The following is an 11,770-nucleotide window of genomic DNA, read 5'->3' as shown; positions in this document are numbered from 1 at the left end:
TGACTTTGACTCTGCACCACAGAGACTTCAAGGTGAGACTGAGTCCAGAAATAGAACTGTAACCCAGCCTGCCAGCGAGGTTTTCTTAACTTAAATCAATATTTATGTAAATTGTATAGAACTGAAAGTGATTCTCAGTCACAAGAAACCGGATTTCACCTTGGAATACCAACACCTGAGTGTCTAATTGGACAGAAGATAGAACCGAAGGTACAGAACATCACATTAAACGAACATCGCATTACATATTATTTATATATACATAAGCTCTCCTCAAGGGAGTTTGATTTGTATTTTGAAATAATGTATGTGAGATTGAAAATGTAAAAAAAAAAAAAAAAAAAAAAAAATCCCACAGTGGGAAAAACTTTGTCAGTCAATCCAAATGCTGTACTGCAGCTTCAGTGAGAATATCAGCTTAGTTCAGCTGAGGAAAAATCAAGTGAATGCATTGGGACAGTGAACGTTTTGTATTTGCTCAAAGAACTGTAAAACAGTTTGTATCAGTTTTGGGCCAGCATGTCCCATCCACCAAAAAAATCATCCTGAACTGGAGTTTGTATTTTGTTGACTTCTGGAAGGACTAGCTGGCAGTCTGATAAAATGTTTTTTAGCTTGCTGAGCACACCAGTCAAGTTGAGTCAAGAAGAGACCAGTGGAAACAGCAACATCTAATTTCAAAGTAGAAGAGAGGAAGGAGGCATCTGGTGATGGAACAAAATGGACTTTGTACTTTGTACAGTTTGGACTTTGGATACAGATTCCCATTACAAAGCTTTTAAAATTAGTTTTCAAAACTGGGCTAGTAAATATTCAGCCAACACTAGTAGAAATTTAATTTCACTCTTTTCCAGTGAGTTAGTGTGTAAATCTCTCGCTCTGATCTAACCATCTATACACCCACCTATCAGTCCACTGTTACATGCATGGCACTTCACACGAACAGTTCTTTCCATCTGAATGTATGCTTGAGTTTGTTTTTTATCCTGCTGTCATGCTGTCAGTGAAATCCAGTCATGTCTTGCCCTACATCTGGTTTGCTAATCCTGAAAGTGTAATCACAAACTGGTTATCACCCACCTCAAATTTCTTGTGCCCCTGGTGCACGTGGTGAATAAAAGCTATTCTGACTCCTGAAAACATTCATCTCTCCATCATCTATTGCTTCATTTGTCCATCCGCCCACTAACTGAAAATAGATGTAAATCTGTGCGCTGTGAGTTGGTAGGCAAGGACATTGCGGACAACATCTCTGAGAGGAACTACAGTGGCAGGGAGAAAGTGTGCATGCTCAGCAGAAGCTACTTACATCGTGGCTGTATTGTCTAGAGCTGAAGGTGAGCACAAACACAGCATACTTTTTGAGCACTGGCATGAACTCATCCTCATCCTCCTGGAACACCTCTCATCATTCAAGCTCTCTGCCTTCCATCAGTCATGGAGAGGCACATGTATGAGCACACACACACACACACACAAGTACACACTATTACATTCCTTAATCTATCCATATATGTAGACAAGTGCACTTCAAAAATGAAATGAGTTCGTGTGGCTTGTGTGCTGGGTGTGTATAATGCCAGAACCAGAGCTTTATGGCACGTCGCTTTGGATAAAAGCATCTGCCAAATGCGAATTGGAATTGTAAATGTGAATTGTAATAATGCGTGGTGTGCTGCAGACTGGCTGAGTTGGTCGGGGAGAGGATGCCGGGGAGTGTGTGCACTGTAACATCACAGAGAGAGTCTGAGATGAACTGATGAGCGGAGTATCTGTAAATATCATCCACTCTGTACTTAGAAGTCTCTGTGAAATGAAAATTGACTTCTCACCTTGCTCACTAATTCTCTGTGTCATAATGTAAACCTATTTAACAATAAAGGTGAAATAAAAAAAGACAGTTTATATTATCAGATTTTTTAATATCAGAATACCATCATTTTTATTTCTTGAAAAAACATGCTTTTAGCATCGCTTCCATGTGTAGATAAATATTTCAACCCCAAAGCCATTTATATTTTTGAGCATTCCCCCCCACCACCCCTGACATTATCATATTAAACCTGCAACTGCAAGTGTCAAAGTCAGAAGTATCAACATGCTATGGCAGTGCTTTTTTTCTTTCTTTCTTTCTTTTTTTTTTTTTTTTTTTTTTTTTTTTGGTGTTGACCGTAAAAGGCCATTTTTTTGTTTTTCTAGGACAGTGGTTGTGGTCCAGGTGGTGGAATTTATTCACTTGGAAAAATTCACAGTTTCTGACTGCTCAATCAATGCATTTTTTAACACTTCTGAGCAGCCCATCCATGAGTTAGGTCCCACTCCAACATCCTGTTTCGGCCAGAAACACATCTAATTATGCAAGCTAGACATTATCAAAAATTCTGTTTAGTTATTTACCAGTATTTACCACTTCCCCTTAACCAATACCTTGCCAATAAATCTGCTAGAACCATCCATATAGCATTCTTACTTACTTATGTTTTTATTATACTGTAAAAAAAAAAAAAAAAAAAAAAAAAAACTAAGCTACATTTTACCGCATGAACATCCAGCTGAAGAGGATGTGTGCACTTTCAAATGTTGAGATTGTGGGCTGCTGAATCATGACATTTTATGGATTATGAATTATGTTTTAAAAATAGAGACAGATAGATATTTACACAAAGAGAGAGAGACACACAAATAGCCACATGGAAAGAAAACAACTCAGCTGTTTTCACACTAATGTGCAGTATATAATACCATGATTTCACTCTGTAAGCCATTTATTTCATATTACAGAAGCTGTATGACACTCTCCTCGCTCAATGACGACGGAGGGAATGGAAGAACAGTAGGCTGCTGTATCAGGCATGCAGGAGTGTGGAGGAGTGTGGAGGGGTGTGTGGGGGTAAGTGCATGTGCCTGTGTCATTGTTATATAGCTGAGATAAGAAGGCTAGGTGTGGGAATATTAGGATGATAAAGCCATTGTGCCTGCTTGCAGCAACGACCGTCGACTGCTCTAATATGCTGATTGTGCACAACCTCCTAGAGTTTTAAATAATGACATTTCTCAGGTAAAACCAAAGCTACATTATGTGGTGCTTTATTCTCAAATGTAGGTGACAAGTAAAAAAAAAAAGTTTTAGTCTGTTTTTGCATCACAAATTTGGTACACATGTAACTGATTTGCTCGCTGCACTGTTTTGTCCTCATGTTTAAGTGGCATCAGACTGCAGATTTGAATATAAAACAGAGCAAATGAAAACTGTGAAGCTACTTGCCATGCACTGACATTAAGCGAGGGTGGCATGGTGGTTCAGTTGTTAAGCGCTGTCGTCTCACAGTAAGAAGGTGCCCTGGTCCTTTCTATGTGAAAGGACAAAAGCCCTGTGATGGACTGCAGCCTTCAGCCCAGTGCATGCTGGGATAGGCTCCACTTCCTTTGTGGCCCTGAATGGGAACAAATGGGAATGGAAAATGAATGGCATTAAATGAGCAAAACATTAAACTGTCTTTGTGCAGACACATTGCAGTGCCTTTGGCCATCTCAAATGGTCGGTCTGAGCTACATTTTGACAGGGGCTTTCCTGAAGGAGGTGATTCACCCAGTGATCAATAACTTCTGCAAGAAAAAGAAAAAGAGGAAATAAAGAAGTCAGCAGTGTGTATTCCAGCAGGGTTTAGGTAACATGGCTTACACTATTACTGGCTGCCATGAACGGAGAGAAAGACACACAAGCTGTGAATATATAAGGAGAAATAAGTAAATGAATAATCTTATTTTGTTACTAAGAGAGGTATAAAAAGAACTAGGGTGGCTTACACACTCACATCTTCCTGACTTCATAGACATTACTGAGTGGGTGAGTCTCTGTCTCTGACTATATTGCATTAAAAACATGCCGTTTTTATTTATGTATTTATTTCATAGGGACAGAGAACATTAATGAGCATCACCATAGAGTACAAGATGTGAATATGCTGGCGTTAGGAAGAACTCTAATTTACATCTGTAATCCCTAGGCAGGTAACAAAAATACACGTGATATATGTAATTATGTGCAAATATAAATATACAAATACAGAAATAGAAAAAGACAAAGAGCATTATACATATGTGTGGTTGAAAGTAATGACAGTTCTGGTTTGCCTTGAGCCATCGTTTGTTATGCCATGTATCTAACAATACATCTAATTCACTCCTCTCCCTGCAAACCAAACTTAATGAACACCATCCATACTCAATTTGTGTTCGCTCAAAATACTTCAGGATCACGACTAAAAATATGTCTCATTTCGACTTTCCTGAAATATTGGCCCCAGTTCCTTCCCATCTGTCTTGAGGCTTGTGATGGAGTCTGCCATTGGTGTGCTGGTGTCCCAGTTCAAGGCGTACGCTGGGTGTGATGGTTCCTCCGACACGCTGAGCAGAGAGGAGTTTCACAAACTGGTGACATCACAGCTGCCGAACTTTGTCAAGGTATGATCTGCTGGGTTTAATGAACGGTAATACTGCAGTGATAAGTGATAAGGTTTTTCAGTGGACATTTTGGGGAGTGGAGGTTCATCCCAACATCCCCAAACCCTCTGCCCAGGATGCGCTGTAATAGGCTGCAGCCCCCTGTGTGCCCGACAAACAATAAGTGATTACATTTCACGATGGCGTGAAATTCATAATTTAATGTTTGATGTTTACACATAAGGCACTAAGTATGCACAAGTCTGTCTGAGAACAGGATTGGCAACGTGCAAACTTCCCTCTTTAGCTCCAGTCTTATCTAATCCTGTTTCTGTGTGGAGTTTTCTGCACTCTGCATGCTGGACCAGAGTACAACTGGCAATAAACAAGTCTTGAGGCCCAAGGCAGGATGACTGCTCCAAATGTGGAAAATTCCACATGCACAAAAAGGTTGCAGTTAGCCATAACGGTCGCTAGATGGTGACAGAGGTGCAGATCCCCGTGCCAAACCACCTCTGCTGATGTTGTATGGATTGGTTAACTGGTCTACATGTCAGTGGTGTCAGCTGGTCTTGGGCTTGCCTCCTCCCCTGATGGGTCCACTGCCAGAAATCTCAAAGTATTGGATCATAGTTGAAATATGACAATTATTTGAAGAGGAGGAGTACAAGGAACACTGAACAGTAGATTCCCACGTGTCTTAATCTAACAATTTGCTGTAATTTCCTGTAGAATGCTGGTGATCCTGCTGTTATTGACCAACTCATGAGCTCATTGGACGAGAACAGTGACGGGGAGCTCACCTTCCTGGAGTTCTGGCAGCTCATTGGACGTCTGGCAAGCCAGCACGGGGGATTCAGCCAATAGAGATTCGTCGGACCCCACCATGACAACCACTGACTTTTCTGTGTGTCATCCAGTTTGAAACATTATACTTTCTGTATATGATGCATGCAGTCCTGATGTACTTTGTTTAACCTCATCCTTTCCACGCTTTCACCAGAAACAACTCCCTGTTTGGCAGCAACACTGACTCCACAAAATACAGCCACTGCACCAAACCAGCCATAGCAACTAAACCTATTTCACAACACACACACACACACACACACACACACACACACTCACAGATGGCTGCTTGTGCTTGAAAGACTAAAAGACTAGGGGTGTGTGTACTGTTGCTTTGGACTTGGAATGCATTGTCTGTGAAAATTGAGAATGTGTGTGTGAGCAGAATGTATTCTTGGCTTTGTGGTTTATCTTATTCTTGGAAAATTGGTCTCATGTGTTTGATCAGTCCCTGCAAGGGAGAGAGAGAGAGCTGTAACACTGGTAAACCATACTCTGATGTTGAAGGGTGGACACAATGTTTGATAAAATGTGACACACGCCTGTGGTTGTTGATCAGCTCTTATTCTGTTAGTTTGCTCACAAGTTTTCTTCACTGGCGAGCACTGTCTCCACTCACCATTTCTCAACTGAGTCAAGTTTCAGGGTGTGGCTTGGAAACGTGTGTCTATCGGGAAAGCTTTTAAACACACGCCCGCACGCGCACGCCTACGCATGCACGCGCGTTGGGTCTTACGTGTTGAGCAGGACAGTACGCCAGGAAAACAAAGTTAACGTGCATAATGCATGTGTAAATAGAGGCTAATAAAGATGAGAAAGTCTATCACACTTGTTTACTGTTGAAACTTTAGTCGAAGGGTGGTTGAAAAACTTGTGCTGCAGCAGCCTCTGCAGCTGCACCTCTTTCCACATTCCTTCTCTCCCAGGCACACGCCCTATGACACAATGAAAAAAAAAGTTCACTGGAGAGAGAAATTAAATCACGGAAAAGATAAGTGTTGCTGGTTCATCTAGTCTGAGCCTTGAGAGCAGAATCCGCTAGGCGAAGAGAGACAACAGTTGCCGAGATAGTTTTTCGTGCCTTTTGTTCCCTGCACTAACGGTGAGTAGATTTTATTCTGACTCTCTGCCTGGCTCTTAGGAGTGAATTTGGACACTGGCCATTATAGTTCATTAGTTCTTTGCGCTGATGGATCCAAATTGTCTTCTGGCCACACTCTTGAAAATGTGTGTCAGTTAGCTCATTTCCTCCACTGTGCCATGAATATTGTATCATTCGCGAGCAGCTCTATCAACATTACCCAGCCTGATGGTCACAGGTATCGGGTTCTCCCTATTGGTAATCTAACTCCATTCCCTTTACACTTCAGGAGAAACCGGAGTCGTCACGTTTACTTATTTATTTGCTGTGTGTCAGCCCTGCCTCTGTCAGGATTAGTGAGGTCTGAATGTAAACGGGGGGACACGGGCAAGCCCCTGCCATCTCTCCGTTACGCACGGCGTGGACAAGATTTGGCATATGCGCCGAGGCCGTTATCGCACCATAAACAACAATAACACACATAGGCATTGTCGGGGCGCGCAAATCAGCTCTTTCACGTCTGAATAATTAACATTATGATAAGATTCCGGTAGCACGAATCGAATGGCGAGCCTGGTGTAGTTAATGACGTTAATGAGAAGCAGCCGCCTGGGCGATGACAGGTAACAGGTTTATACGGGACGTTAGGTGAAGTCAGTCACACCTCATGGCCGGGCTGATTGGCCGCAGGGATTAATCAGTGCTCATGAACCGAGGTGACCCGCTGGTGTGACTGTCAGGACCAGTGCGCCGCAATGATGTCAGTGATTTGGACAGCAGTCACTCCTGTCCAAAGCTATTCAAAAATTAGAGGCTGAGATTTGCCAGCTTTTTGTGCCAACCTAACGGAGGGCCACGTTTTCCAGGACGTCCATAAATTGGGAGGGGACACTTTTGATTCAGCTGAGGACGAGCTGGCTTGATTCAGCTTGCTTGTCACACCTTGTCGTGGGGAGGGGGGAAGAGTTACCTGTCTGCCTGAAAACTGGTTCAAACATGTAAAGCCTTGAAGCCATTTGCAGCACTGACTCTTGTTTATACAGTGAAACCAGCGCCTTTGCATGACGCATCCACATGCAGTAAAATGGACCAACAGACAAATCAAACCACACATAAACTCCTAGTTAGTATTCATAGCGCTTGAGTCATTTCAATCACAAAGCAGCTCTCCATGCATTGAATCTGCTGATAGGCTGTTAGGCTGAGCCTCTGTGCACACTGCACCCTTCTTGCTCTTATCTGACTAACCCTCCTTCCTACCCATTTGTAATTCCGTGTTCCTGTTTTCTCCAGTTCTGTCGGAAGCCGACTTGGTTTCACGCTCATCTCATTACACACAGCTTCACAGCGGCATGACACACAAATGGGCGGTGACCAGCCAGTCATTTTGATGTATTGCCGGCACAGATAAACACGCACACACTTACTTGACTACTTACTTATGCGAGTCATTTCCACATATAGATACTTAGACACACTGTCTCTTCTCTCTCTCTCTCTCTCTGCCTCTCTCTCTCTCTTTCTCTCTCTCTCTCTCTGGCACAGACACACACACACACACACACACACCTGCTCCCGTGCCGGTGTTAATCATGTTGAGGGTGTTAGGAAGGTGTTGGGACAACTGGTCACCTATTAAATAATGATGAATAACACATGATGATGACAGGTGTTTTCATGACAGGTACTTGTAAGACAGATACTTGTATGCAGGTCGAGAAGTGTGTGTGTTTGTGTGTGTGTGTGAGAGAGAGAGAGAGAGAGAGAGGGAGAGAGAGTATGTGCTGGCATCGCAGGGAGGCATATGAAACACAATCCTGGGCTCGGGTGCCCGACTGTGTGTGTGTTCTGCTCTCACTCACCCTGTAATTAGGTTAATGCTACAGAAGTCCTAATTGCTGTTGGCCTTCCATAGATGTGTGTGTGTGTGTGTGTGTGTGTGTGTGCGTGTGTGTTGGAGTGGGGGTCGGGTGTTTTTGCCTGTCTGTTTCTGTGTATGGACTTATGTGGGTGCATACTGTGAGCACTGAGGTGTGACATCTGTGTCAGATAAGAGATTCACTGTGTTCTACGGTAACTCTAATGTTCCCTGACATCTCCCCGGCACCCATCATCGCCACCCGTTCTGTACCTACCTCCGTTCCTGCCTACCCACGGACAGTGTCCAATATCCACTGGAAAACCCGCAGCAAGGCTTCACCACACACTGTTGCATAGATAACAAGGGATATACTAGACTCTTTGCTATTTATTTTTTTTGCATGTAGCCCAATTGCTGCAGCATTTTTGCTTGTTGAGACAATGAGAAAGCTAACAGAGTGCAGACAGAAGTGGAGGCACAGGGTAGCTTCCAGGCACATGAAGTTCCTGAAACAGAGGGCTTAACCTCAACTCTATCCCAGGGGACACAAACATGGTTTCCATTTTTATGCTAGATTTGACATTTGATGAAAGCACAAATGTGTTTACATTGCCTTCCTACCGTCCCTGCAAGGTCCAGTGGGCAATAAGCAGTGGGTGAAATGAACCAACAGAGAAATCCCAATACTCAAACCTGGGTGTCTCAAAGATGCAGTCAAGGAAGTGACTTGGCATTCCTCTGAAATGGGCTTTCTGCAAAATGTTACACACAGCTACAACCTCAGTGGTTACACAGTATATTTTGCTTATTTGGGTGTATGTTGAAAAAAAAAATCCATTTTAATAAGCCATTTAGTTTCATATTCAGGGTTAAAATCTTCTTTTCATAAAGCAAATGGAAAAAGTCTGCCAGTGGGATTGGATAATCCCACTTGTTTCCAATACTAATCAATTTATCTGCAGAATTTTTTTTTCAGTCAAGTGTATTTTTCATACTAGTGATATGCATTACTATGCCATGTTTCAACATATTTATGCTGGTTCACAGGAAATATTCTGAAACAACATTGGTAATAAGTGGAATAATCTCATTCCACTAGCAGGTTTTTCATGTGTGTCAAGACTGTGAGACAAAATGACATTGTTGCAGTGCATGCGCCTGTATGCAGACATCACACATAGGCTGATGTGCTGACTGCTGTTTTCAGGTTGCAGTATAAATATGTGTTTAGTGCCATGTGCACACATCCCCGCAAGGTGAGGGGACATGTGTGGCAGCAGACGGGCAGCAGGCAGTAATCTGAACCTATGGCCTCCTGCTGGCTTCTAGGGATCAGATGTCCACCGTCAAAGATCACAGCCTCCATTGTGTTTCCTGCAGAGACTCCCCTCCTCTTCATCCTTCCATCCCTCCCTCTCTCACACTGTTTACCTCTGAGAGCCTCCAGGCTAGGCCTCTTCCTCTCCCTCACTCCCTTTCCTCTTCTCTATTCTGACATCACCCGTGTCTCACCTTTCTCACATATCGATGCTGATGTGATGCGTCCATGTGTGCATTTTCAGATATTGTTGTCATGATTTCTACTCACCATTGTTAGTCTTCATGACTTGAGGAACAATCTAATTTTACAGCATTTTTTTTTTGCTTGTGATCTCAGCTATTTACCACCAAAGCAGACATCCTAAGTGAAGTATTATTGCATACAATTAATGGTGAGGCTCTAATCTGAGCCAGTCAAATACAACAGATCCAAATACATTTTCAGGTTATGACTCCAGTACCCTGTTTGAAGATAGGAGTGGATTTAGCCATCCAGCAATTTTATGTGCTCAGTAACTGTCTGAAAATAAAATGTTTTACCCATCCATGTGTCCAATCTAAATATATGCTCATGTTAATATAAAAAAAATGTTAGTCTAAGGAATTAGCGCCCCGACCACACGAAGTGTGAGTGCCTAAGATATGGGCCTATCTCTCCTTTTCAGTCCTCTGCTCAATTCTCCTTGCCTCTCTCTGCCTAGATATGGAGTCAGCCATCAAGTCGCTGGTGACTGTGTATCTGAAGTCCTCCCGGGGGAAGGACAACCTAGGAGAGAAAGACTTCCAGAATCTGGTGAAGAAACAGCTCGGCAACATCTTGTCTGTAAGGACCTCCATAACCACTCTGTCCTCTGCTGTGGAGAGTTTTAAATCCATCTTTCCTCTTACTGTCTAACACAGGGAATCCAACAGTGTATTAGCACATATTTTACTGACCTTGTTTCAAAATGAAGCATCATATTAAGCCTAATGCTTACATCATCTACTGTCTTATTCTGTTTCTCTCTCTCTTTCTTTCTCTCGCCATTTCATTCAGGATACAGACAGCTCTGCCGCAATAAAGGAGATGAGGAAGGGACTGGACGAAAACCACGATGGAAACATCAGCTTCTCAGAATACATGTCTCTGATTGGTTACGTGGCCAACTCCGTCAGCGAGAGCAAGTGCGCATCAAACGCAGCAGCTTCATAAATGTTCCTCTGGCCAGTGCCTCTCGACATGGATCCTGTGGAGTTGCAGTGTGTGTTGGATCAGCAAATTAACCATAGTCTTGTTTGTGCCTTAACCGTATGAATTTTCATTGAATTCCAACAAACATCACATGTTCATTCTTTCACTACAGCCCATTATCATTTTCCCAATTAACGAGCAGGTTGTGTTAGGCTCTGAACTCTGTCTTCATGTCAGTTTCATGACCAGTCTTTTTATAAGTAACACCATATTGGTCTCCACTGTCAGGGATACATTCAAGGACTCTCTGCTGAGCTTGTCTTTTTATACAAGAACTGTTCAAAGTATACTTCCTGTATTTACAACGTAATAAAACTTTATATTAAACCCATATTCTGTTTGCCTTTCTCCTGTGTAATTTGTGTGTAAAGTTTTAAATCATGTTTGTTATATTTGTGTTCCTCCAAAGTACTTAAATTAACATTACAGCTTTAACTTCCACTGAGGTGCCACTGGGAAATCCAACACAGGGATGTGTTGAGCTCAACCAGACAGACAATGTCATACCTTATCAGGATGGATTCCCTGATAAGGTATGACATTGTCTCATAGGCACACCCACCACTGCAATGATACCTGCCTCTTCCATTGTCACTGGCAAAGCTCGCTAAATTTAGTTCTGTTGAGCCTGACATGATCAAACTTAACAGCCTAAGCTGCATCAACTATTGTAACCTGATGCCACTGTATACATTTCCCATTGTGCTCCTACCTACAGTCTGCAACACTATACATACACTATACATGTGTGTGTGTGTGTGTGTGTGTGTGTGTGTGTGTGTGTGTGTGTGCGCACCATAGGTGTTATGGTGCACACACACACACACACACACACACGTACTCTCACATTGTGCCGCTTCACATCACTGACACAATATTCTGTTGCAGCAATGAAACATAAACAAGCAGATGCAATTTCCTTGATGGAAGATTTAAATATGTTTCAATACATACTGTGACTCTGCATTTGGATAAATGTTGAATG

The 11,770-nt window shown here is 42.6% G+C and overlaps 2 protein-coding genes across 3 annotated transcripts; both read left to right on the top strand.

Moving 5' to 3' along the window:
• Positions 1-4,335: 4,335 nt before the first annotated feature.
• On the top strand, positions 4,336-5,310 carry LOC115373998 (protein S100-A11-like). Its single transcript, XM_030072680.1, has 2 exons — positions 4,336-4,464; positions 5,176-5,310. Exons 1-2 carry the CDS (start codon positions 4,336-4,338, stop codon positions 5,308-5,310), a joined length of 264 nt encoding a protein of 87 aa, XP_029928540.1.
• A 919-nt stretch (positions 5,311-6,229) lies between these two features.
• Positions 6,230-11,116, top strand: LOC115374518 (protein S100-A16). 2 transcript variants are annotated; one of them, XM_030073492.1, is made up of 3 exons: positions 6,230-6,394; positions 10,256-10,377; positions 10,591-11,116. In XM_030073492.1, exons 2-3 carry the CDS (start codon positions 10,258-10,260, stop codon positions 10,744-10,746), a joined length of 276 nt encoding a protein of 91 aa, XP_029929352.1. In that variant the 5' UTR covers positions 6,230-6,394; positions 10,256-10,257; the 3' UTR covers positions 10,747-11,116. The 2 variants fall into 2 exon arrangements, with proteins under 2 accessions (XP_029929352.1, XP_029929351.1); XM_030073491.1 differs by lacking the exon at positions 6,230-6,394 and adding an exon at positions 8,864-8,952.
• Positions 11,117-11,770: the final 654 nt, after the last annotated feature.

Source organism: Myripristis murdjan, chromosome 16 (assembly GCF_902150065.1).
Source record: "Myripristis murdjan chromosome 16, fMyrMur1.1, whole genome shotgun sequence".
Classification (NCBI taxonomy): domain Eukaryota; kingdom Metazoa; phylum Chordata; class Actinopteri; order Holocentriformes; family Holocentridae; genus Myripristis; species Myripristis murdjan.
Note: the sequence above shows the minus strand (reverse complement) of the source record. Positions and strands in the feature narration are given on the sequence as shown.

Coding starts and splice junctions, on each gene's coding strand:
- LOC115373998 (XM_030072680.1), top strand. CDS start 4,336: ATGGAGTCTGCCATTGGTGTGCTGGTGTCCCAGTTCAAGGCGTACGCT. Junction 4,465..5,175: donor AGCTGCCGAACTTTGTCAAG/GTATGATCTGCT, acceptor AATTTCCTGTAG/AATGCTGGTGATCCTGCTGT.
- LOC115374518 (XM_030073491.1), top strand. Junction 10,378..10,590: donor AGCTCGGCAACATCTTGTCT/GTAAGGACCTCC, acceptor CATTTCATTCAG/GATACAGACAGCTCTGCCGC.